Consider the following 25,921-nt stretch of genomic DNA (forward strand, 5'->3'; position numbering starts at 1 on the left):
AGCTTATAGAAATTTGAGTCTTTAGGGGAAAAAATTCTCTCAAAGAGTTCTTTCTGTTTGAAAGACTCTTTTGTGTTGGGAAGAAAGAAAGCCTGCTCCTTCTTACTGCTATCCCAGTAAAAAACAAAAGCTGGGGCCAGAGCCATAGTACAGCCTGTAGAGTGCTTACCTTGTTTGCTGCCAACCCAGATTCAGTCCCCAGCATCCCACATGGTTCCCCAAGCATTGCCAAGAGTGATCCCTGACCGCAGAGCCAGGAGTAACCCTTGAGCATCACCGGGTGTGACCCAAAAACAAAACAAACAAAAAGCATAACTAAAGTAGTATTTACTTCTATACCAGTGACAGTGCTAAAGTTCCACTCATTCCACAGTCTAGTATACATATTCAACAGGTTTATCAGTTTGTTTTAGCAACCTGCTATCCATCCCAGAATCTAAATTTCTTACTATTTGACTACCACTTTAACTATACAATGAGTCTAATCAAATGGTACATTATCATGGAACCAGAGAGATAGTAAAACAAGTAAGGCACCTGTCTTGCACACGGCTGACCTGGGTTCGATCCCTGGGACCCCATATAGTCCCCACACCTGCCAGGAGTCATCCCTGAGCACAGAGCCAGGAGTAAACCAGGAGTACAACTGGGAGTGGTCAAAAAAATAAAAGTAAAATAGAAAATTTTAAATGTCATATTAAATGTTATATTAGCTTTTAAGAGTCTGCCTGATTTACTTTTTTACAGCTTCATCCAAAGCAGTGAATCACTTCTATGTGATCATCGTATGTTTCTGAAAGAAGGGCAGGAGGGATCATCAGGCCTTCCCAGTACACAGAACAATGCTGCTACACTTCCCTCTGCTGTAACCAGGGCGGACTGGCTCCCCCAGGAAGAGCCTCTTTATGAAATTACAGCAGAAACCTCCCATTCCCCAAGGAGCAGATGCTCTTTGGACAGAAGTATTAGCAGCTCGAGAGTCATTTCACAGCAGAGCGAACAAACAGGTCTATTGTACATATCATAATTACATTTTGCATGACTTCCTTCAATTAAACTTCTTGCTTAAACCAGCGTCCAAATAGCAGTAGAGAAATCTGAAGTCATTATCTAATATGACCTCATGATACCTTCCACTTCTAAGGAATTAGTCTGAAAACGACTTTACATATTTCAAAACAATTATTGACACAGGTCCTTTGCTCAATCGCAATACATTTGCAAAACAAAATACATTTGTGCATGGGTGGGCATCACTTGATTCTGCGGTGATCAGTGTATTTTGCTACATATACACTCACTCGGTACATATTCATTCATCCTCCTACCAAGATCAGAGGATCCGGACCAGTCAGCAAGGACCAGGGAGGCTCTCATCACACGGAAAACTTGTTCATTGCCTCGTGCAATGTCTTGAGCAAACTAGTGGCTAGTAAAACTCAGAAGAAATAAGAGATTTCTTATGACCTGGATGACTCATGCGGGCTGAGAGCAACATCTCAGACATTCTTTTCACTAGACGGGTGGTTACGACCTTCACACAATTAATCATTAAGTTTATGCGTGACTTAACAGAAAGGGAAGAAAAGCACCATATTTTCCCTCTATACAACAAGGAAAACCTCTGCCTACCTGGCTGACTCCATCCATGTTGAGTTTGCCCTCCCTCCCCTGCTCCACACACACATACTAATAAACAGGTCACTGCACAAAATACAACAGAAGCCCAGCGTTCCAGTTCATAGGGATCTTGAAATCTATAAGGCTCAAGCATGTTTTCTACTTTAGAAAATTCTGGTCTGAAAACTATACACTTGATGAGGGATGGCATAAAGAAAAATTTCTAAGAGAAACTTCAAGTTACTGCATTAACACTGTGAGAGCTAGCATACGCATGTCCGCACGTGCACAGAGACTATACACACTTTAAGTGCTAATAAACACCACACACACGACACCACAAACACAGGAAGTTCTACCATACATCTTACAAGAGACAGAGACAGACAGACAGACAGACAGACAGACAGACAGACAGAGAATATGCATGAAGTTTCCTTCCCCCTCCCAGGCTTGGTTCCAGGGCTCCAAGCAGCACCTCTGAAGAGCCCACTGATCCGGTCTCTCTACAGAGCTGTGTCCACCACCACTCATGCTGGGGCTGGTGGTACACAACTGTTGAGGAAAAATTGGTTTTATTTCGTTTTAAAGGGGGGAAAGACGGGTCAAAGAGCCAGCTCACCAGGCTGAGGACAGCTCTGTACGCAGGAGGCCCAGGTCCAAACCTTGGAGCGTGGTCCCCGCAGCACAGAGCTGAAGGTACCCCCAGAACATCACCTGGTGTGGCCCATAAGCCCCAAACTAAAAGAGCATACATGGGCACACAGAGTACGCAGACCATTTACCAGGGTGCACAGCAAAAGGGTAAAGAAACACAAGTTCAGGAAATGGCCGGCTGACTGTGGAGGAGGAAAGGGTTTACTGTGGGAAGCCATGTACAAAGGCTGCGGTTTCCTGGTACTGATTTTTCCACTGCAAAACCAAGGGCCTAAAAGCTCCTTCTCCTTGAAACCTCACAACCTTGCAGAACGTGTCAAATGTTCACCAGGAAAGAGTGCCAGAACCTGAGGTGCAGCCAGCAGCTAGGGGCTGTCTGCGGGAGGTCTGCCTTGTTTGGACTGCAGTCGCTGGAAAGTGGTTGCCTCAGGGCAGGGCTCATGCTCCCCACTAGCCGGGTGCCCCCAGGTACCTTCTGAGGAAGGAGTGCTTCCAGGGAGGGTGCAGCATCTAGGAACACCAACTGGGGCTGGGGAGGGGACTCCAAAGCTCAATTACCACGTGACCCAGCAAATCTAGTCCCACATGTCTTCGTAAGAGACAAGAAAACATGTGGCCACCACTGAGACTCACACCTAGACATTAACCGAGATAAATCTGTCTCTCAATGGCCCCAAAGTACGAACAACCCAGGAGGGGACACACACGAGAATGCAGTGAAAATACTGTCCCGCCCTAACAGAGAAATGGAGTCCTGATCCAGGCTGCAGGAAGGGATGAGTCTCAAGACACACAATGAACCACAGAAGCCACATAACTGTGAGATTCACTTTACAGCAAATACCTAGCGGCATCTTAAACCTACAGAGGCAGAGATACGAAGCCTTATGAGAACACCATTTTCAGAAGAAACTACCATCAGTGCCAATGGAAACGTGCTCTCCAATATACGTGCTATTTCGTAAAGCAGACACTGCTTCTCTCCATAGAAAGCCAGACCTCAAAAAAAGGTTTAGGCGTCTCAAGTTCGTTTAGTTGGTAAAGAAAGAGAAGCCCAGGTTGCAGTGATTAATATTTCACTCTCCTTTCATCATAAAATTAGAGATCCCATTTCTCTAACAGATGGAATGTGAGTTCTTAAAAGATGCCTGCATCCATTTTAGACAAACTAGAAAAATGAAGGTTCATAATTTTGCAAAACTGAAAATTAAAAAAAAAAAAAGAGCCACTCCTGGCAGCGCTCAGGAAGCCATGTGGTTCTAGGGGTCGAATCCAGGCCATACACATGCAAGCAAGTACTCTGTGGCCAGCCTACGACCCCGGTCCCCAGAAACAGATCTCTTGGTAGTTACGTTGATGTGTATTCGAATACTGAATTAAGAATATGTTGAGAACCAGAGAGTTAGTAGAGGTTATGGCACCTGCCTTGAATGCGGCCAACCCCACTACAACCCCCTGCACTGCATATGGTTCCCAGAGCACCTCCAGGAGTAACCCCTGAGTACCACTGGTTGTATCAAAAAAAATTTTTTTTTGGCTTAAAAAAGATTTTACTTCCCTGATAACATATTCTAGTGCTCACTTAGCATACCATGGACTGCAACAGGGGCTGGAGAAATAGTACAGGGGTAGGGCGTTTGTCTTGCACAGGGTCCCATAGGGTTCCCTGAGGAAGTCCAGTCACGATGCCTGAGCTCAGAGCCAGGAGGAGCCCAGGAGCATGGATGGTGTTGCCCAAAAATCCAAAAGAAAACCCAAAACCTGAGAAAAAAGGGATCCTGGGTAAACTTGCTACACGTTAAGTGGCCAGGCAGACACCAGGGAGCACTGCTGGCCCCAGAGGGGGCCTCACAGAGCTGCCTCCCTCTAGCAATTTTCTGAATTTTAAACCTCTCTTTCTTCAAAACCCTTGTGAAATTCCATACACTATGAGCTAGTTCAAAAGCCAAGAGTGCTTTTGTGTAGGCAGAAGTCCTGCCACCATACGGCACCATGCACCATTGGAAGTGACTCCCCGAGCAACTCTCCCTGTAAGAAGCATTGAGGTACGGCTCAAAACCAGACAGGACTGGGGAGATGATTGGGGCATTCAAGACCTGGCCCTACAGGTGTCTGGCCCTACTTCCATTCCCTGCTCTACATGGCCACTGGGAGCAAGCTCGGAGCACAGTGCCAAGAGTATCTCCAGAGCACCGCCAGGCGTGGCACCCCCCAAAAACCAAACAAGAACAACAACCAGGAAGTTGCCCAAGTCTGCATGATTAAGCTGTTAAGCTGGAAATGGTTCACCTACTCATTTAATGATGGCTTCTTTTAATTTTAATAAGCACAAACATCAAATTGTGAAATGTTCAGAGGGTAAACCAAAATTAATCAGAAAATAGTAGACATTTTCAAAAGCATACTGACTTGAGTGCACATAAACCATTTACTCAGAGCCCTGTAATAAAATAAAAGAATTTTTATTTTACAGTAATAAAAAAATAACACTTGTTAAAGGACAAATCATCATTTGGGCCTTTCTGCTTTGTTCTGCTTTGGTGTACCAGGGGTCAGCCAGGCCCTCACACCAAAGGTGCATACTGCCTACCACCCCACACGCTCTCTAGGTACAAACACGACTCCCGTAAAACCCTAACTTGAAGGATTAGTCATTCTACAACTACACTGTAATTAACTTCATATCACATAAAACAGCTTTCAAATTGTCTTTTCCTTCTCTTTTTACCTCAAATTTAGTAAAACCTTAGCACACTAGACAGTTACATTTCAACATTCATAGTTTCTATTTTCATGTAGAAAATATAAATATGCCTTGAATGTTCAGTGAACGTTTCCTTGATCTTGTTACATGGTGGTCTCTATCTGGGTAACCGATTAAAGGAACATGTACAACCTGTGAAAATTCACCCACCTATGTAAACGTTCTTGTATGGATAAAACGTACTTCATTAGAATGCTGTTCTTTGAACAAAGCTGTTCTTCTCAACTTCATTTCACCAAAAACCAATACGTGCCATCCATGCTGGATACTGACCTTCTACATTTTTTATCAGAGGGGGCAGAGAGATAGGACAGTGGGGAGGGTGCAGACCTTGCATGCAGCTGGACTGGGTTTGATCCCCTTATCCCGTATGGTTCCCCCACCCCCACCCCGAGCACCACCAGGAGTCGTTCCTGAGTCCAGAGCCAAGAGTCAGTCCTGAGCATTGCTGGTCTGGCCCCCAAAACCAAAAGGCAATAAATAAATAAATAATAAATCTCCATTAGCTAGCACTTTCCTCCATTGTGCTACCTCGAATGGAAGCAGGTCTCTCACATCCAAGGGCTGCAGTTGGTTACAGAGCCTCATGCCCGGCTCTATCACACTGAGCAAAGTCCCATTGGCAGGGGTCGGCAAGCGAGATCATGAACTGAAACCATCCTTAGCATGTTTTGCATGCCGGGGGCCAGGCTCACTCCCTGGCAGTGGATATGGTCTCCCAAACACTGCTAGGAGAGACACCTGGGCACAGACCCAGGAGGAGCCCCTCGGCACAGCCAGGTGTGCCCATATGAAAGAAAGAGCCAGCCAGGATATTCTATGGAGCCAGGAAGCACCATTAACTTTAGTTTGAATTCCTATACTGGAAGGTCTGCAAGGGAAAGAGAAGTACCTTTAGCTTTGATGTGTTCATTTCATTTCAGGCAGCCACTCTGGGGTGTAACTGTATTTTCCAAAAGGCAGCCATGAACCACACCTCTTATGGGGACTCTGCCTCCCACAGGGAAAGGGCCACAACCCCAGCAGCAGGTCACCAGGCTTTAGCCAGCACAGGGGGACTCTGTGACTCCCAAGTTTGGGGTGCAGCCCACAAGTGAATCCATTCCTGGATCACTCAGCCACATTTGTGGCCATGTCATACTTCAAACCACACATCCTACCCATGCTCCAAGATTATGGCAACAAATTTGACAGTGTTCAAAGTAGGAAGCAACAAATCTTAAAGGGAAAATATACATTTTTCTTTTACAGATAATCATATAAAAAGCACACGAGGCTCAACCTTTAACAACATGTTACTGATCTTCTTATAGAAGGACTTAATGGTTCCCTGTGTGAAATACAACAATGTTCACACTCTTTCCTCTAAGAATACTTTTTTTGCAGCATTTTCTGTAGTCTTTCATAACAAACAATACAAAATGTATTATTTCGGTTCTGCTTTGGGGCAGGGATTGGGGTTTGGGATGGAAACACCTGAAATATGGTGGTGGGATTGGTGTTTGAATACTAAATGTAATCAAATATTGTGAACTACTTTTATAAAATAAAAAAAAACTTAAGTTTGGGGTGCAGAAGGGAGTGCTGCTTCTGCCGATTCTTCCCACTCTCTTGGGGCATTGCAACCATGGAACCTGCTGCAGAGCTCTGCCAACAGCCCCAGCAACATCTTCCCAGGCCAACTGGGCCTCGGACTGGTGAAGCAGACAGCAGGCCACACCGCTGGGCCCTCCCTGCCTCCTGGTCCACGGGAACAAGAAAGGATGAGTGGCTACTACTGTCCAGCCACTGAATTTTTGAGGCCATCTATTACACAGCAACAGAAAATGAAATCACCTTCTAAAGGACACAGGTTGGTAGCCACAACGAGCCAGGAGCAATGGCAGAGTTGGAAGCCAGCCAGCCTGAGGATAAAAGCCTCCCTCTGGCCACCGGAGGCTGCCTCCAAGTCAGAGTTCTCCGATTCCCAAAGGAAGTGAGTGTCTCTGGATGGGAAGTTCTCAGAGCAACAAACAGCCCCCAAATTAATGCTTTCATTTAATATGCAGGATGATTCATCATTTACTTCTCAGGCTCAAAACCCACCCTCATTTCTGATCTATCTATACCCTTCACCCCCTAAGAACAGTCTCTCTAATGGTACTGTATCTGAGAGATGCTTCAGATATATCTCCATATGCATAGTAAGAAGCACAAGGTTTTCCAGAACACTTCATAAAGCACTCTAACAGCTGCTCATTTGTTCACCAGAATACCCTCTAAAAACCAGGTCAGGTAGCCATCATACAGGCACCAGTCAGAAATAACCAGTTACGTTAGCCATGGTGTGTGAGAATAAAGCTCAGATTTCTGGCTAGGGGTCCAGGACTCCTTCCCACTCACTTCTGCCTGCTCCAGAGAGCACCGTGGGCGGCTGTGCCTGCATAGTTCCTCGTGAGATGCTCCCTCCACCAGCACAAGCAAGAATCTGGCCTAAGCAGGACACCAAGGTGAGCCCGGTTCTCTGACACATACCCTCCACGTCCAGGGCTGGACAAAACTATCTCTGTTTCAGCTGCTCTCAGCAAAGGCCAGTCTCTCTCCACCTCCACTGGTCCCTACATGCCAATCAAACACCTCATCGACCACGCTCATTCGAATAGTCAGAATCTGACAAGGGTGACCTTTCACCCTCAGAATGCAGAGCAAATATCCTCACCAACTTTCAGTGTCTTCTGCGAACTGGTCCCAGCTTATTGATCAATTGATCAAATCAATTTTCCTGTGCTTAGTGAGGAAAAAAATGAATCATTTCTTCCTCCTTTCTCAATTTCACTTTCTCTCTATCCTCCTGTTCCTTCCTTCGTTGAGAGATGCTCTTGAGACATTCCTTCTCCAACTGGCAGCCCCTTCCCGAGGCAGACCTTAAACCCCACGGCGTTCGGTGGACGCTAAACACAGAGAGATACGTACTGCGAGGACACCTGAGATTCACTAGAAATGGGCTCTGACTGACTGGCATGTTGGCTCTGCTGAGGCCACGGGCTGCCCAGCTGACAATAACGCCAGCCTCCACGTCCCCTCCTTTCTACCCGTCACCTCCCCTCCCCCACCTCCAGCACTGCTGTTCCTGTCAGGAAGCCACTGTCTGCTGCCTTATCGACTGAGCTCTCTCTCTGCTCCCACACCAGCGTCCAGACAGCACGCCCCTGTCCCAGGCCCTGCCTCGTCAAAATGACAGAGGCGCTTCTCCAAGAGCTGCTTCACTCCAACTCCATTAGCAGCCGCTGTTGCTTCCAGTCTTAAGACACTGGCCGGTCACTCACAGTATCCCCAGACTTACCGGGCGTCTCCTTTGGAAAGATTCGTGTTCACTGGACTGAGAATGACCTTGTTGGCATCTACATCCACCACGCATTTGGTGTGCAAGTCAATTTCTGCAACGACAAGGGAGGAAAGGGAAAGTGGTCATTGTGTAGAAGTGATTTATTTTAGAAAAGACACTTGAGGAAAGCCCAGCACTTGTGGCAGAGACAGACATTCAATGACTGGGAGCAGAAGGGAATTCATCAACCTCCCAGCCCACTTACACAGGGCAACAGGACAGATTCCCTCTCCATTGGGAACAGACACACAAGTGCATGAGACCCAGAACTGCCTACACAATTTTAAAAATGAAGAGAAAAAAAAAACTCATCAATGTCAAACTCACACACACTAATCAGGACTGTGGCATAGTACAGCTCGAAGTTAAAAGCGTGAACAGATCAATGGAAAGAGACCCACATATCTATTCACACTTATACTTAATTTATTTCAACAATGGTGTGAAGAAACCCAATGGAGAAAGCATTTAATCTTTTCAATAATAGTGCTGTAATGACTGGATATCTATATGTGGAGGAATGGAATTGAACCACTTTTAACACTGCAAGCAAGAACTAATTCCAATAGATTATAGACATAAAAGTCTAAGAGTGAAAGCTATAGAACATTTTGAAGGAAAAACGTCAGGGTGAATCCACAGGACCTTGGGTTATAGAATGTTTCGGATTTTTTTTTTCAATTCTTGGGTCATACCTGTCAGTGCTCAGGGGTCACTCTTGGCTCTGCACTCAGGAATTACTCCTGACTGTGCTCAGGGGACCATATGGGATGCCAGGGATCGAACACAGGTTGGACATGTGCAAGTAAACACCCTATCCACTGTACCATCGCCCCGGCCCCCATATATAATGTTTTCTTAGATACCAAAAGCAAAAGCAACAAAATAAAAGAAAAACTGATAAATTTGACATCATCAAAGTGAAAAGCTTTTAGGTTAGGGAAAATAACTCAAGTGACTGAGCCATACATTGCATGCAGGAGGCCAAGGGTCAATGCCTAGCACCACACAGGCCCTCCAAGCATCACTGATGATCCCTGAGCACAGAGTTGGAGGTGGCCCCAGAACCAGCTGGATGTGGGACTAAATCCAAAAAAGAAAAGAAAAGAAAAAGAAGAAAAGCTTTTGTACTTCAGATGACGAGGACATCACAAGAGTGAAAAAGACAACGGAAGGAGGGGGAGCAGGAGCAACAGTACAGTGGGGAGGGCGTTTGCCTTGCTCATGGCCAACCCAGGTTCAATCCCTAGCATCCCAAATGGTCCCCCAGCACTGCTAGGAGTAATTCCTGAGTATAGAACCAGGAATAACTCTTGAGCATTGCTGGGTGTGAACCAAAAAGGAAAAAAAGAAAAAGACAACGGGAAGACTGGAAAATATCTATAAATCATATATCTAACACCAAACTTATAACAGAAATTATAAAGCACATATATAAATATATATTTAATATATATAAATATACAGAAATTATACAGTCAATAATAAAAAGGCATAGTTCAATTTTAACATGGATCAAGGATCCGGGTAGACAGCTCTCAAAAGATGCAAAAAATGACCAACAGGGGCTAGCGAAATAGTACAGCGGGTAGGGTGCTTGCTTCACACACCACCAAACCAGGTTTGATTCCCAGCACTCCATAAAATTCCCCAAGCCCCACCAGGAGTGATCCCTGAACACAGAGCCATGAGTAGGTCCTGAGCATCACTGGGTATGGCCCAAAAACAAAACCAAAAAATGGCCAATAGGTCTCAAATAGGATGCGCAGCATCATTAGACATTGGGGAAATGCAAATCAAACTTATGATGAGATGCCACCTCACCCCCAGTGACACATCTATAATCAAAGGCAGGAAGTGACAGGTGTGGGCAAGAGTATGGAGAAACTGAAACTTTCAGGCATTACTGGTGGGAACATAAAATGGTGCAGTCACTTTAGAACACAGTTTGGCAGCGTCAAAGGCACAGACAGAGAGTCAGCTTACCAGCCAGCCATCCCCACTCCTAGTGCTATATACTCGAGAGAAACGCCAAACCATGTCCACCCAAAAGCACAAATAGGAATCTTCACCGCAGTATGATTCTGACCATTCATCCCCGGCCAGAGTGGAAACAACCCAGCTGAACATCTATGCTGACAAGCAGGCCAGTGTGGTATGTCCAGGCAGTAGAACACTGCTGGACAGTGAAAAGGAGTAGGATGTTGCATCATATCCCAACATGGACGAAGTCTGGTACTTAGTGAAAGGTGCCAGTCACAGAAAAGTATTCTACCATTTGGCATAAAATGGCCTGGGATTGAGAAGTGGCTGCCACTTAGGGTTGAAGACATGCTGGAATGGTTAAGGCATCGTCACATGATTCTGTGAGCCTGCTAACTGAACTGGCAGATTATGCCATGGACAAACTTGTTTTATTTTTTGTTTTTTGGGCCACACCTGGCAACGCTCAGGGGTTATTCCTGGTTATACACTCAAGAATTATGCCTGGCAGTGCTCATATGGGATGTCGGTGATCTAACCCAGGTCAGCCGGGTACAAGGCAAACGCCCTCCTCGCTGTACAGTCTCTGGCCTTTTTTTTTTTTTGGGAGGCAACATCTGGTGATACTTGAGGACTACTCAGGCTGCTGCTCAGGGGACCCTGCAGTGCCAGGGATCAAATCTGGGGATTCTGCATGTAGAGCACCTGATTCAGCCCACCGAACCCCTCCCTGGCCCTATATAAAACTCTTTCTTAAGTATAGGTCACACTAAGCTTAGCCTATGTTTTTAAAAGTCTGTTGTTACAATTTAATGTGTGTGTGTGTGTGTGTGTGTGTGTTTAACTAAAGTAATGAAACTGTTTCTGTTAGCCTTATCTCAGCTACCAAAGATAAGTGCCGAGGAAAGGAGTCTTACTACACTGGGATCATTTTGTGTTTCCCCAAGAACCTTGGCCAAACGTCAATGTCACACTCATTACAGCCTGAGAGCACTTCCCCTGCCAGGAAAGAAGGCTTCTTTCTTCCATAGAACTTATATTATTTAGACACATGCAGGGGGGAAAGAACCAACTAATTTCCCTCCCTGTGTCTGCCACAACTTCACTTCCCGTATCGGCTCTACAACATTGGTTCTCAAAGATATAATCAAGAAGCACAAGAAAATTCAGATTCTTTTTTTTTAGCCCTGACATTCTTCAAGCGCAGAGAACTGAAAGGAAAACTGTGCCCACAGTGGAAATCTAACCTCCCGCTGTGGCCAGCGTGCATTCAAGCCTCTTTCTGCTGCGGGTGCCTTTGTCCACTCTAGATGCACAGGAAAGCAGCAGGGAAGGCCCGGCCATGCCACACAGGCTTTGCTAGCAGGCCACCGGGCTTCTTTCTTTCCTCAGGCTTGCAGAGGTGAGCAACCACACTTGATTAATGCCACTTTTTTTTTTTTTTTGCTGTCTGGCCACGTCGTGGTGGTGGCTTCTGTATAGTCAGATCTCTACCTACACACAAATCCATTATCAGCTCTCCGGAAACTGCTGTGACTCACAGCGCACTATCTCACCACCCACCATAACCTTAGCTATTAGTCTTGTGCAGGAACACTGGGTCTGAGCCGGGGAACCACATGGAAGGTACACTGTAAACGTGCTCCTGGGGGCAGTTTGTCCAGTATTTCCCCTTCATTTCAAGCGCTGCTGACTAGGGTGACTCCTCCGGGGCACCTTTTCCTCTCCCCTCATGTCTTCTAGGGGTGCGATTAATAATTCGGGAGCGCTCAACAGCACGACCGAAGAACGAATTCCTAAAACACCCCACAGATACAATCACCTAATCGCTAAAATATGCCCCCTAAACTCTTGTTTTAAAGATGACAACACTGCGGGGCCGGAGCGATAGCACAGCGGGTAGGGCATTTGCCTTGCACACGGCCGACCTGGGTTCGATCCCCGGCATCCCATATGGTCCCCCGAGCACCGCCAGGAGTAATTTCTGAGTGCAGAGCCAGGAATAACCCTTGAGCATCGCTTGGTGTGACCCAAAAAAAAACAAAAGATGACAACACTGGGGCGGAAGAGATCGTTAGGGGTGAGAGCACTTGCATGCAGTCCATCCTGGTGCAACCCCAAGCAATGCAGAGGGTCCTCAAAGCACCGTCGGGAGTGACCCCCCCCAAGCCAGGAGTAAACCTGAGAAAAGTCAGGTGTGGCCTCAAGTCCCTCACCACTCCCCTGAAAACAAGATTACAGCAATTACAAATGTTCCTATGTGAACACCCACCAAAGGCGACCTTTGAAATATAAACTATCTTCGGGTCTTTAATAGTTTTTATCATCAAACAAAATTTCTAACCCCCGAGTCTGTTGATGATGGGAGGCTAGATAATAGAGGGTGTTCCCGGCTGTTGAAAGGGGGAGAGATGGCATCTAGGACACACCCCCAAACAAAAGCAGTAGGACCTGAAGAGTCCAGGGTCAGGTACATGAAAAGCGTCTTAATCTAAAATGTTAGGTACAGTTAGGCCAGGGGTGTAGCTCAGCATTTCGGCACTCCCATGTGTGAAGACCAGGGTTCAGTTGAAATAACAATTTAAAAAATAAAATGGTAGCTAGGAGCCTATCCAATTTTACTAGTTGAGTTGTATTGCCACTGATTCCAAATATGACACACTCTCAAGAGAAAATTTGTTATAAGTTGCTTAGAAAGCAATCATTCACTCTCAATAAGAAAACTTAGGAAACGGGCTGAAGAGATAGTCCAGTAAGTAGAACGCTTGCTTTACACGTGGCCAACCGGGTTTGATCCCAGCATCCCAAATGGTTCCCCAAGCCCACCAGGAGTGATCCCTGAGCACAACTAGGTGTGACCCCAAAATAAAAGCAAGCAAGAAAAGAAGGAAGCAAGCAAACTGTTGTGACGGTGGGCGGTCTGTGTATACAATTCACTGGGTCTGCATTGTACACCTTTTTACTACAGCGACCAGAGCACAGTAAACGCGAGCACTAACCTTACATTATAAAAAGCAACACATGCACAACCGTTCATTCCCAGAGCACCTTAAAATAATGAGACTGGGTTTAATTACTACTATGACCAAGGACCAATCAAAAGCCAGAGTGTTCTTCAGTCCAGCCACACTGGAGCGATGTTCTGGCACTACAGGCTTCACCCCGCCTGTTCTCATGAAACGGCCGAGTCCCAAGGAAGGAAGAAATTCACTCCACGCACGCCGAAGGTCCCATGTTATTGCCAGACAGCCGCGGTTTCTAGGTCAAATTCCTCAAGATGAATATTAAAATATCAGCAGCTGACAGTTCAGCAGAGCCAGTCAGCAAGTGAGTCCCCACGACCCTGGGAAGCTGCCTCTCTCCAGGGCCCGGGGATGGCTCACTCTTCCCCCCTCCTCCCCCCACTGACCTCACAGCAATGCAGAGCAGGAGACAGGGCAACCAACCCTGTGAGTCGCCCACTCAGTCCCAGGTCTTCCTAAGCCCTCCGAACATGCATGACCATTTTTAAACCAAATCTCAGGGGCAAGAGTGATAGTACAGTAGTGGGTCGGGCACCTGCCTTGCACATGGCAGCCCGGGTCCAATCCCTGGATCCCCTAATGGTTCCCCAAGCCCCGCTGGGGGTGATCCCAAAGAGCAGAACCAGGAGTTAGCCCTGGGCACCTCTGGGTGTGGCACCCAAAACAAAACAAAAAGCTGATATCGGTGGCGACCCCTTTAAAATGGAGCCTCATGGGGGCTGGGCATACACGTCCTGGGAATGGCCCCACAGCAAGACATGAGGAAGCTGCAGTCCCGCCACCTCAGGTGAAGCATGTTTAAAAGTCTACGCACTGATTCAAACACAGCCCTTTCAGAAGCCATCCAGGCGGCTGCAGAGCTGCTAGCAGAGGACGGCAGTGACTCACACCTTGCACGCCAGAGGCCCTGAGTATGAGGTCCCAGCAGCCAAAAGGAAAAAGCTTTTTGTCAAGCCAGCAAGCGTTTGAAGTTGTTCTGAGCAAAAGAAGTGATGATTGTGGGCTTTCCGAGGACAGAGCTGGACACTTCCCTTTCCTCTTGCTGCACAGTCAGTAGCCAACTAAGAAGAGCCAAGATAGTTCAAGGTTATGTCACAAATCAACTCTTCTCGTTCCTCACTTCTTCCTCTTTTTTTCCCCGTTGAAAAACCTTTGGCTTTGTTCCTCTTCGGGTGATGTTTTAGGTGTTCTACTGGAATCTATGCACTCTGAATTACATTCATTGTTTTTATCTTTTTAGTGAAGTAAAAGTTTCCTTGGGAGAAATGTATTTTGGGGTAGGGGATATAGTTCAGCAGGCAGGACATTTGCCTGGCACTTGGCCAACCTGGGTTTGATCCCCAGCACTCAGCATCACCAGGACTGATCCCTGAGCACAGGGCCAGAAGTAAGTCCTGAGCACCTCTGGGTGTGGCTCACACCACTCTTCCCCGCAAAAAAATAAAATTTCCATAGAGCAATGCGAGGAGAGAGAGACAGAGAGACAGAGAGATATATTCAAGAGAGAGCCAGGTTTTTCCCAGAATGGAAAAAGACTGAATTATAATCCTCCATCCTTAAATAAATAGATGCACTTGTCTTTTCAATGGACTCCTGGTTTTTGAGGTGAGCAACAGAGGAAAAACGAAAATGTATGTCCACACAAAAACTTATCCATACGTGTTCCTGAGATCTTAGTCACAATAGCCAAAATGTAAGAACAAGCCAAATTCCCACCAACCTGATGAATGGATAAACAAAATGCAGCCTAGCCCTAAAATAGAATATTATGCAGCTCAAGTATATTATATATACTTCATTTTAAGAATATATATAAATATATCATTTTATATTTTGAAGAATATGAAAAAGAATATATTGTGCCAAGTGAAATCAATCAAAATTAAAGTCTAGAATGTTGTATGATTATATCCATATAAAATAGTGAGATCAAACAAATCCATGGAGACATGGTAATCAGCTGCCAGGGGCAGGGGTAAAGGGTGTCGGTGGTGGTGAAGGAGAAAAGTGGGGAGTAGGTGGAGAGTGCCCACTAATGGTATGTCTCTCTTGGAACAAGGAGAATGTTCTGGAATTAGACAGTGGTAATGGTTGCACAATTCTGAAAGAACACCAAAAAGCACTGAATTATACACTTCTGATATATAATACTACCAAAAAAAAAAAGAAGGAGGAGGAATGACCCCACTGGCCCAGCAGACAGTCATGGTTCGAGTCCACATGCCCAAGCACACACTACTCTGATGATCGCAACTCACTGAATTTGTCTCACTCTCATTTCATAACTTCATAATCTACCTCCACAAAAAAATTAAGCCTTGCAGGGTGTTCCCATGACTGTAATTACTCTCTTACATTTTCAGAATGATCCCTCTCTATTGCTTTCCCTCTGCCTCTAACAGGCTTAAACATTCCCCACACTCAAAGGGAGGGGGATTGAGAGGGGAGGCAGCCAGACCTCTGAGTGGAGACCCGGCTTCCATCCTTGGCCCCACAGGGTCCCACTCGGTGCAAGCCCCGCAAAAATGGTTGGCCCAAATTGCACAACAAAAGGTGAGCCTTCGGAAGGGTAGCTGGACACGGCCCTTTCTCTTTCCTTCATGGAAAGCATCCAGGCTCATTCTCTGCACAATGCCGGCACACCCTCATACGTCTCAGCCCGCCACCACCACACCAACATCTCAGGAAGAAACGGCCACGGGCTTCCATGACATTCAAGCCAAAGAGCAGAGTCTGAGATCACTGTGCACTGGCCACTCCAGTGCTGCCTGACCACTGACCATTCTACGGCCTGGATGTGCTCGCCTGGATCTTCGCTTTGCTTTCATCTGTGTCTCCCCGAAGTCTCCCTTCTTGGCCTCTGTAACCTCCTCCTCGCACACACCTTAATTTTGTGTTCTATTTTCTACCTATAGTAATGACTCCCTTGGTCCCAGACTCACACACCCAACAGCCTTCTGGATGGATCAATCCACCTCGCTGCACTGAGACCCAGTGAGGCTGAGGAGTTTCCACCAAGCTTGAGCCCTCGTTGCTCAGGGGCAGGCCCCTGTCATGCTTGGAGCCTGATAAGCACCAACTGCACATTGCTGAATGTTCCAGAAGAAAATTCATTATTTTCCAAGTCCATCCTAAAAATACCGGTCTCTCCTGGACTTCCGAGCTCTGACAACACCAACATTTGTCCTTCCCTTTGCTGAGTCACACGGTCCAAGTCTGAGATGGCCCTCTGCTGCTGCTCCGTAAATTCCCTGCCCTTCACATCCAGCCTCGGGGTCTTGCCAGCGCTTTGGCCAACCTGCCACCCGTGAGCCCCTGGGATGAAGGTTGCTCCTGGGACGGAGACTGCTGACCACGGTAAAGCACAGAGTCCCACCCTGCACAGGACATCAATCTGCTCTTCCAAACCTCCCGCGAGGGGCCCCGGGCCAGAGCCACACGCAGCCAATCACTTCCAGCAGCGGGTGTGGAAGAGGCTGCTGCTGTCAGCTTGTGAGCCCAGTCCACATGGATTCCTCCTCCTCAACCAGCACCAACAGCACGGCTCAACTCTCACCCTACCAGCACCTCCCCTCGGGGCTTCCAGACTCTGATCCCCAGCTGCTCCTCACGGACACCCCCAAGTTAGTAAGGGCCCCGCCTTCCCTCCACATCCTCTGTGCTCTCCCAGCTGCCCAAGGAGGCCCAGCACCCAGGGGCGGAGCCGGACCCAGCCGCCCAGCTGCCCACTTGCTGGGCGTATGCTCAGGGCTCACAGTCTGACATCAGCTTGTCTCTAGTTCCATTTTCTGGGCTGTGAGATGGATCCAGCCTGGAGGGAGAGTATAGTGCTGTGAGGCTTTTTCTCACAAGCAAGGAGCCGACTCCTGGGCCCGGCACCACGTGTGGTTCACCAAGTGCCTCCAGGGCTTACTCCCAGTGCAGCAAGAACAGCCTATGAGCAGCATTGCTGGATGTGATCTGAATCACCCCTCACTCCCAAAATGAATGAATGAATGACTGCTTCCAAGCACCACTGAGAAAATTAACCAAAATAATGCAGTTCCATGCTTGCACCCTCTCGATGGTTATTAATTATACAGATACTGTCTCCTACTGCAAGCTCAATTTTTCTTCCTTTTCTAATTTTTTTCTTATGTCATAGTTTCCAATACTATCGCTCCAGCCCGGATAGCACAGCGGGTAGGGTGTTTGTCTTGCACACGGCTGACCCAGGTTTGATTCCTTCGTCCCTCTCTGAGAACCCGGCAAGCTACCGAGAGTATCCCGCCCACATGGCTGAGTCTGGCAAGCTCCCTGTGGTGTATTCCATATGCCAAAAACTGTAACAAGTCTCACAATGGAGACGTTACTGGTGCCTGTTCGAGCAAATTGATGAACAATGGGAGGACAGTGCTACAGTGCTACAGTTTCTAGTAGTACAGAGGTCACTGTTTTATACCTTTTATGCCTGCTACCCAAACCTCCACCAGCCTGTCACGATCTTTCTACCACTGTCCCACGGTCTCCCCCCGCACCTCCTCAGCCTCCTCAGTCCTGTCTCAGGGTTGTTTCCACTGGGGACTATCTCATCCCTTTACTTCTTTATACTCCACAGACAAGATCTAGTATGTCTTTTACTTCCGGACTCACTTCATTTAACATGACACCCTCCAATTCCAAAGTGCAGCAAACTTTCATCTTTTCTCATGACCAAATAATACTGCCCAGTTTGAAGACTTCTCAAAACACAAACAGAGGGCTGGAGCAACAGTACAGCGGGGAGGGTGTTTGTCTTGCACGCGACCGACCTGGGTTCAATCCTCAGCATCCCATATGGCCCCCCAAGCACCACCAGGAATGATTCCTGAGTGCAGAGCCAGGAGTAACCCCTGAATATCGCCAGGTGTAACCCAAAAGGCCAAAAAAAAAAAAAACCCACGAACAGAACTTGCATACGACCCAGCGATTGCATTCCTGACATCTACCTTAAGAGCACAGAAATGTTCCCCAGAAGGACACACGCATACCTGCATTCGCCGCAGCATAATTTACAACCTCAAGACCTGGAAACAACCCAATAGATAAGCAGACAGAATTCAATTTTTACAGCTTACTTCCTTCTATTCCTGCATATTCCTTACTAAGCACAATACCCCCCAAGCTTTTCTCCCCACCTACAAGTATTCCTCATCCAGTCACAAGTCCCCACCTACCTACTCCACTGTCCTCACTGGAATATGTGCGAATATGCCTGTCACTGAGTCCCAAGTCCTACACACACCCCACCCAGACTGGGACAACAGTAACAGCAAGGGCCTGGAGACACAGCACAGGGCTAAGGGGCTTGCTTTGGCTGACCACTGCACTGTCCTCTAAGCACTGTCAGGAGCCCCCGAGTATTTTTCTAGGGAACAGCAGCCCCCACCCTGAGCACCCAAGGGTATGATCCAGAAAACAAAAGAAAACAACACTATTCTCCCTTGTGCATCTTGCACTTCTCTGAAAATTACATCAACACAAGAAAAAAAAAAAGTAAACTAAAACCACACGCCTTCATGACAAAGACAGTGAAATTCAGGTCCCAAGATGCTGGTTTTGTGACTCAGGGAAAGTTACTCAACCTCTCTGACATTCATTCTAGTTTTATAACCCACTCTCAGTGGTTTTCCTGAAGAAGAAAATAACACATAAGAATTACCAAACTTTATGGCTCAAAAGTAGAGCCATAAAGTATGGGGCTAGGGAGATAGTTCAGTGAGTTGAGGGCATGCAAGAGTCCCGGGTTCAATCCGTAACACCATGTAAGTCCCCTGAAAAATGCTGGAAGTAATCCCAGAGCACGTGGCTGAGCGAGTAGACCCTAAGGGCAGAACCAAAACTGATCAAACAGTTCCACATTTGTGTGTCGTGTATGTGGCCAACCAACCAGCCACTTGCCACACTCCCTGGGATGATGCCGCTTGTCTCGGCAAGGAATTTTCAAGAACACCCTCTGCTGAGCGCAAGGGAAACCCAGGCGACTGGCAGGGATCAGCCATCAATCCGTTTCCACTCAATAACCATCTCGATCCATCTGCTTAATGAATAGCCTGGTCAGTGGTTTCTTCCAACCTCAGAAAAGAACGGGAAAGGGAAACACAGGTCCTTGTTTCATGGGAGTAAGGGGCAGACCAAGTTCTGCTGTATCGTACATATGACAGGTCTGATCCTAGGCAGTAGACAGAGCCCAGGGCTGCAAGCCTGGCAATGGAGGGTCCCCAGAACACTGCCAAAAGTGGCTGCAGAGGGCTGGAGTGATATAGCACAGCGAGGAGGCTGTTTGCCTTGCACACAGCCAACCCAGATTCAATTCCCAGCATCTCCTGTGGTCCCCCAAGCACCGCCAGAAGTGATTCCTGAGTGCAGATCCAGGAGTAACCCCTGAGCATTGCTGGGTGTGACCCAAAAAGCAAAAAAAAAAAAAAAAGATTGGCCGCAGAGCAGAGTCAGAAGCCCAAAGCACTGCTGGGGATGGCCCAAAATAAATTGGGGTGGGGGGTGGGTTTGGCCCACATCCATGGGTGCTCAGAGCTTACTCCTGGCTCTTCACTCAGGTACCACGCCTGGGAGCTCAGGAGGCCCTATGTGGTGCCAGGTGGGCCATATGCAAGGAAGACCCCCCAGCTGCTATAGTCCCGCTCAGCCCTGAAATAAAATTTCTCAATAAAAAGACCTCTTGCCCTCAAGTATAAATTCCAATTGCATTGACTGAGTTAAAGGTAGAGACAAAGGAATGTTGTGAGCAATGGGCCTCATTCCCATTAGCAAATCGAGCAGTTGCTGGTGAAACAAGTATCTTCTGTTGTTGAGAACATGTCAGAAATTTCCATCCAGTCATCCTTAATGGAGGCTCAGTTATCCCTCTGGGACGCCGACCAGCGTGCACGTCACCCACACCCCCCCCCAACACCTGGGCCGAAACACAGGCGCTGCAGTGGGGCCGAGAGGCAGAGCACCTGCCTCTCATGGGTGAGGCCCTGGCTTCCGTCCCCAGCACTGCCCAGAGAACAACCACAGTCAAGTGCGTGCTTCCATCCCTCAGGACCCCTGTTTATTCCCTGTGAGCTCTCCAACGACTGCGAGTCGATGCCTCAGTTTACCTGGCTCTCTGGGTTTGACATTCTCTCCTCCTTCCTGCTTCCAGGGCCCTCTTTCACCACAGCCTGTGAAAGGGGCTGTGCCTGCTGGACCCTGAACCAGACATGGACACACTATCAAGCCTGCCTCAGGCTCCAATTGGAGCACAGGGCCCACCCGCCCCCAGATTCCGGGCCCAGGTCCCAGCCGCCCCGTTTTGGCCAGCATGTCTCTGGGCACCTGCTGGTCCACAGCCCTCTTCGGGCAGGCGGCCTGCCCAGACTCCTTCCCCCTGACCCCCTTCCCGACCTCCCTGGGGCCTGCCCCACTTCCCCCACCGCAGAGGCCTCTAATGACCAGGCTGCAGCCCTGGATTCCTAAGCTGCCCTATCGCTCACCTGGTACTTAATAACCAGCAATCAGCAGCGGAGCTGTTTACCTTCTCATCTTATCTTTTCACATGACTGTCACTTCCTCCAGAGCAGGAACCATCGAGGGCACTGAGGAAACCTGAATACTCCCCCCAACACTCGGAGCTGGTTGTAGGAGACTGAACCCCCGACCTTCCCCAGCCATCTCCCCTTTTCACCTTCCCTTCTAGCCCAGGCCCGTTCATGCTTCCGCCTTTACATAGTCATAACCATAATAGCAGAGTCCGTCCTACAGTTAAACACAGCACTCCTGAATTCTCCCTGTCCTGCCGTCCTGTTAAGTGCTTCTGACTTTCATCCTGCTAAGCGGCTCACTGCACTGGTCCTGATTTCCTTAAGCGCAGACTTCCATGAGGCATCACATGTCCTCTGGGTCTTGCGTGAGTCAGAGGCTGCAAAGTGCTACCTGTGGCACTGACTCCTCACCTGCACCCTCACACCCAGAAGCCCAGTTCATTGTTGTTCTTTCAGCTCAGTTTCAGGTGTCATTTCTGGTTTCACCACCTCGGGCCAGGGAGATAGCAAAGGTATTTCCCAAACACTGTGAAAATAGATTTATCTGTTTTGGTAATTGGCCTTACCCATATTTTAAGTTGGGAAGTCCCAGAGGAAGGGCCCGCACTAGCTGCTAACAGAAGCCAGACGTGGATCTGGCAGGCACTCAAGAAATAGGAGGTCTTTTCTAAACCACCTCAAGTTATAAAGCGTCAAATTCCTGAACAAGAAGGAAAGGTCAGTGATCTAGCTAGTATCGTTAATTATACTTGTAAAACTTTAGGCTCACTGAATAATTAGGCTGGTCAATAATGGATAGGCGGGTGTTCTTTACAGTACATGGACACATACAACTAGTTCCCAGGTGCAGTCTAAGAGTCTGAGAGAGAGAACACGAAAAGACAATGCATGTAGAAGTTCAAGATCTCATGATAAAACAAGTGTACCCGTTCCCTCAGCTGTTTATACATACAGCAGATGAAGAATAGGCAAACAAAACTGTAATCTATTTCAAAACTGTAATATTGAACTATGGGAGGGACAGGAGTGATAACTCAATGAGCAAGGCCGAGGTTAGATCTCCGTTAACACAGGACCCCTAAGCACTGGCAAAAGGGACTCCCAAGCACCAGCAAGTAGCCCCTGAGGATCACTGGGTGTGCCCCCCCAAAAAACAAAACAGAGAGACAGTTGAGAGGTTAAGGCAGTGCCTTGAAAGCAGCCAGGTCCAGTTGGACCCTGGTTCCACACATTTCCTCCTCCACCAGCACTGCTGGGAGTAACCCCTGAGCACAGAATCAAAATAAAGTCAAACTCTGTAAAATGGCAGCCCTGGCACACATATTAGAATGGGAAATTTAAAATGAGCACGGGAATTGTTAGAGTTTTTCCTTTTTATTTTGTCAGAATAAGACTAAAATGTATAACTAGAGAAATAAAACCCCGGCAAAAAGCGTATTCATTAGCCATTACAGCTCTTCCTATGATTGATCTGGGGCCTAATGCTTAATGTTTAAATCTCTGACCTTCAAAACCCACATGTAATTTAGCATCAACGAATAAAAACTGGAATATTCTTACTTCTTTGATGCACTGTAGCACTGTTCTCCCGTTGTTCATCGATTTGCTCGAGCGGGCCCAGTAATGTATCTATCGTGAGACTTCCTGTTACTGTGTTTGGCTTATCGAATACGTCACGGGTAGCTTGCCAGGCTTTGCCATGAGGGCGAGATACTCTCAGTAGCTTGCCGGGTTCTCCGAGAGGGGCGGAGGAATCGAACCCAGCTCGGCCAGGCCGGCCACTTGCAAGGCAAACGCCTTACCGCTGTGCTATCGCTCCAGTCCCTTACTTCTTTGATAAATCCTTAATAATAAGCCACTATCTTAACACCTAAACACAGAAGCCCCATGAAGAACTTAAGGAAGCATCTCAAAAATCCCAAACTTTCCTTCGACTCCACCAGCTAATGCAATTCCAAAATCTGAGTCTGTCCAGTAAGTCATTCTCACCGCACTTTATAAAGGGTGATTCCTGAGGGTGCTGCCTGCACTCATATGACGAGAAAAATAATTAAGATGAAAAGACTATTATTTGTCATAATTACACACTGTTACTTAATACATTCATTTCCCAGAAGCAACAATTAATTGGTTAAAGTAATGGGGTTCTTTTCAAAAATTACTGGAAAGGAATATGGTTTTGTGTCAGCTTTTTTACGCAAACTTTCACAAAAGCAAGTAGTTTTTAAATCACTGACTTTAGAAGTCCACTACTGGATTCCCTAGGAACCAGATTCAAGGAAACTACAACTTCACCTCAAAATAGATGGAACAGCACATGCAGTGGTCGCTGAAGAGACATGTGTTCAGGATCCAGGCTAGGGGAGAGGGTTCCCCCGAGCTGTGAAACCAGAGGTTCTATTTACGGGCCACGTATGCCCCTTAATTTTTAGGTGAGCTCAGCTTAAGGAACAGCTAAAATGATCACAATCGAACGTGCTCTGCACAGTTACAAACTGGGATGCTGGCAATGATGACCCAACAGAGATGACTGATACATTAAAACTGCAACCCTGGGAGAGGGGTGTGTGTGTGTGTGTGTGTGTGTGTGTGTGTGTGTAGGGGGGTGGTTTAAACTATTTCTGCAAAGGAACACTGAAGAATGTGCCAGAAACATGGTTTCAGAAGCAAATCCCAGAGAAACTGAGCTCTGGGAGGCTCAGTTTGGGGTTTTTGCTTTGTGTCCTACCCCACCCCACCCCCACCCCCCCAATTATGGTGATAAACTTGGAGCCAACTGAAATAATCACCTGCACGGTTACCGGAGACTCCTCGGGAAACTTTCTGAACTCAAGGAGGCGCTGTGTTGGCCAAAGCAGGCGAGACCCTTGGCCAGGTCAAGACCCTAAACTTGCGCCCCCCTACCACACACACACGGACAACATAAAAGTCACAATATGCTTAGGGGGAAACTCTTGCAAGCCACCTGACAGGCCTTGAAGACAGGCCTGTCCACGGGAGGAAGCGCTGACTCCCAAGCAGGAAAAGGCAACTTGGACAGACGTGGCCGTCCAAGGCCGGGACAGAGGCCCAAGCTCCTGTCCCTGACCAGTTCCAGTGTGAGTCTGTGCACACACACACACGCACACGCACACACGGAGGGGGTGGGCGGGGAAGGGGGGCGCGGGGGGGGGGGGAGAACCACAGGGGGCGCAATTCCGAGTGTCCACCCCGATCCGATTTGGGCCATACTGGAAAACGTGACTGGCACTTAAGGGACTCGATCCCCGTGTCCCGGGGAGGGCGCCTGCCTTGCACGCGGCCACCCCGGGTTCGATCCCGGCACCCCGTAGGGCCCCCGGAGTGAGCCCTGTGTGCAGAGCCAGGAGGGAGCCCTGGGCACCGCCGGGCGTGGCCCCCAAACAAACAAACAAACAACAAGCAGCGAGCCCTGACCTCCTCGCGGGCCCGGCCCCGCCCCGCAGCCCCCCGGCCGCGTCCACGCAGGCTCGGCCGCGCCCCCGGGTTATCAGCCGCCCGGGAGACGGCCTGAAAGATACAGTTTCACAAGAATCTTGGCACTTCCACTATTTATTGTTGGGGATGACGAATAGGACTCGGGGCAACAACAAAAACTTTCTCAACAAGTCCCCGGGCGCGGGGCGGGGCGGGCGCTGGGGGCGCGCCCGGTGTCCCCCCCGCGGCCGCCCCCCGGAGCCCCCCCCCGGCTCTCCCGGCCGGGCCCGGGGTCCGGGCGGCGGCGGGGGCGGCGCTGACAGCTGCGGCCGGGCCGGCCCAGGGACCCCGCGCGTCAGGCACCTGCCGGCCGGGGGCCGACGGCGGCGGCGGCGCGGGCGCGGGCGCGGGGGGCGCTCACCTCTGCGGTTCATGGGCCGGATCCGGACGGCCACTTTCACTTTGGAGTCCCCCATCCTGCCGCCGCCGCCGCCGCGGCTCCCGCTCGGCCTCCGTCTGCCGCGGCCACCGGGCGGGCGACTCCGCGGCGGACGGGGCGGGAGGGGGCCGGGGGCGGGGCCTGATGGGGGCGGGGGTTGTGGGGGCGTGGCCTGCGGGGACGGCCTGACGGAGGCGGGGCCTGTCTGCAGGGCGGGGCCTGCGGGGAGCTGCCTGAAGGAGGCGGAGCCTGCATAAGAGGCGGGGCCTTCCTGCGGAGGCGGGGCCTGCGGGGAGAGGCCTCACTGGGGGAGGCGGGGCCTGCGGGGAGCGGGACCTTCGGGGAGAGGCCTGAATGAGGCGTGGCCTGGGTGGAGGCGTGGCCTGAAAGGGCGTGGTCTGTCTGTGGGGCGCGGCCCTAAGAGGGCGGGGCTGCGCGGACTCCCAGCTCGCCCCGCTGCATGACGGGACTTGTGGTCCCCGGCCGCCCCGCGAGCGGGCTGACCGGCGGCTACCAGGGGCCCGGGCGTCCTAGCTGCTCGAGCGCCTGGCCATCTGGAAGCTGTGAACGCCCGTGGGCTTCGACCTCCGTCTTCTCGCAGCTGGTTCTGAGATTTCAGCTGTCCCTGCCAAAGAGCTGTTGGCTAGGTGGCATGGGAGACTCGTTTCCTGCCATGCGTGGTCAGTGATCAGCTGGCCCCAAACTTCCCTACGCCCGCATCCATCTGCATCCCGGCCGAAAATCACTCTTTAAAACCAGTCCCAAGTCACCGCTCTTAGGGGACTGATTGATCAGTGCAGCGGGGAGGCCGCTGGCCTTGCACGCATAAACCCAGCTTCCATCCCCAACATCCCATATGGTCCCCAGCAGAGCCAGGGGTAAGCTCTGGGCACCGCACGGTGGGGCACACCAAAAAAAAGAGGAAAAGGGTCCCCGCGCCTGGCAGTCCTCATACCCTCCCCTGCTTCCTGTCAAGCCCGTGGACTCTGCAACCTGCAACCAGTCTGGGTTCAAACCTGGTCTGAAGGCTTCTTCCCTGGGCACCTTGCTCAGCGATGCCCCCACCCCCTGTCTGAGCCTTATTTGCTGAGA

General features: G+C 49.1%; 1 protein-coding gene across 3 annotated transcripts in view; it reads right to left on the bottom strand.

Moving 5' to 3' along the window:
- The window catches only part of KIF13B (kinesin family member 13B), a 146,948-nt gene extending 122,004 nt beyond the window's left edge, over window positions 1-24,944 (bottom strand). For all 3 annotated transcript variants that reach the window (XM_056113989.1, XM_056113990.1, XM_056113988.1), the window contains exons 1-2: window positions 24,812-24,944; window positions 8,364-8,457 (exon numbers count right to left, since the gene is read on the bottom strand). In XM_056113989.1, coding sequence (XP_055969964.1) covers window positions 8,364-8,457; window positions 24,812-24,866 — 149 coding nt within the window. In that variant the 5' untranslated portion in view covers window positions 24,867-24,944. The remainder of the gene's footprint in view (window positions 1-8,363; window positions 8,458-24,811) is intronic.
- Between the last annotated feature and the right edge of the window lie 977 nt (window positions 24,945-25,921).

The sequence above is a fragment of the Sorex fumeus genome, unplaced genomic scaffold (genome assembly GCF_029834395.1).
Source record: "Sorex fumeus unplaced genomic scaffold, SorFum_2.1 ptg000024l, whole genome shotgun sequence".
Taxonomy (NCBI): domain Eukaryota; kingdom Metazoa; phylum Chordata; class Mammalia; order Eulipotyphla; family Soricidae; genus Sorex; species Sorex fumeus.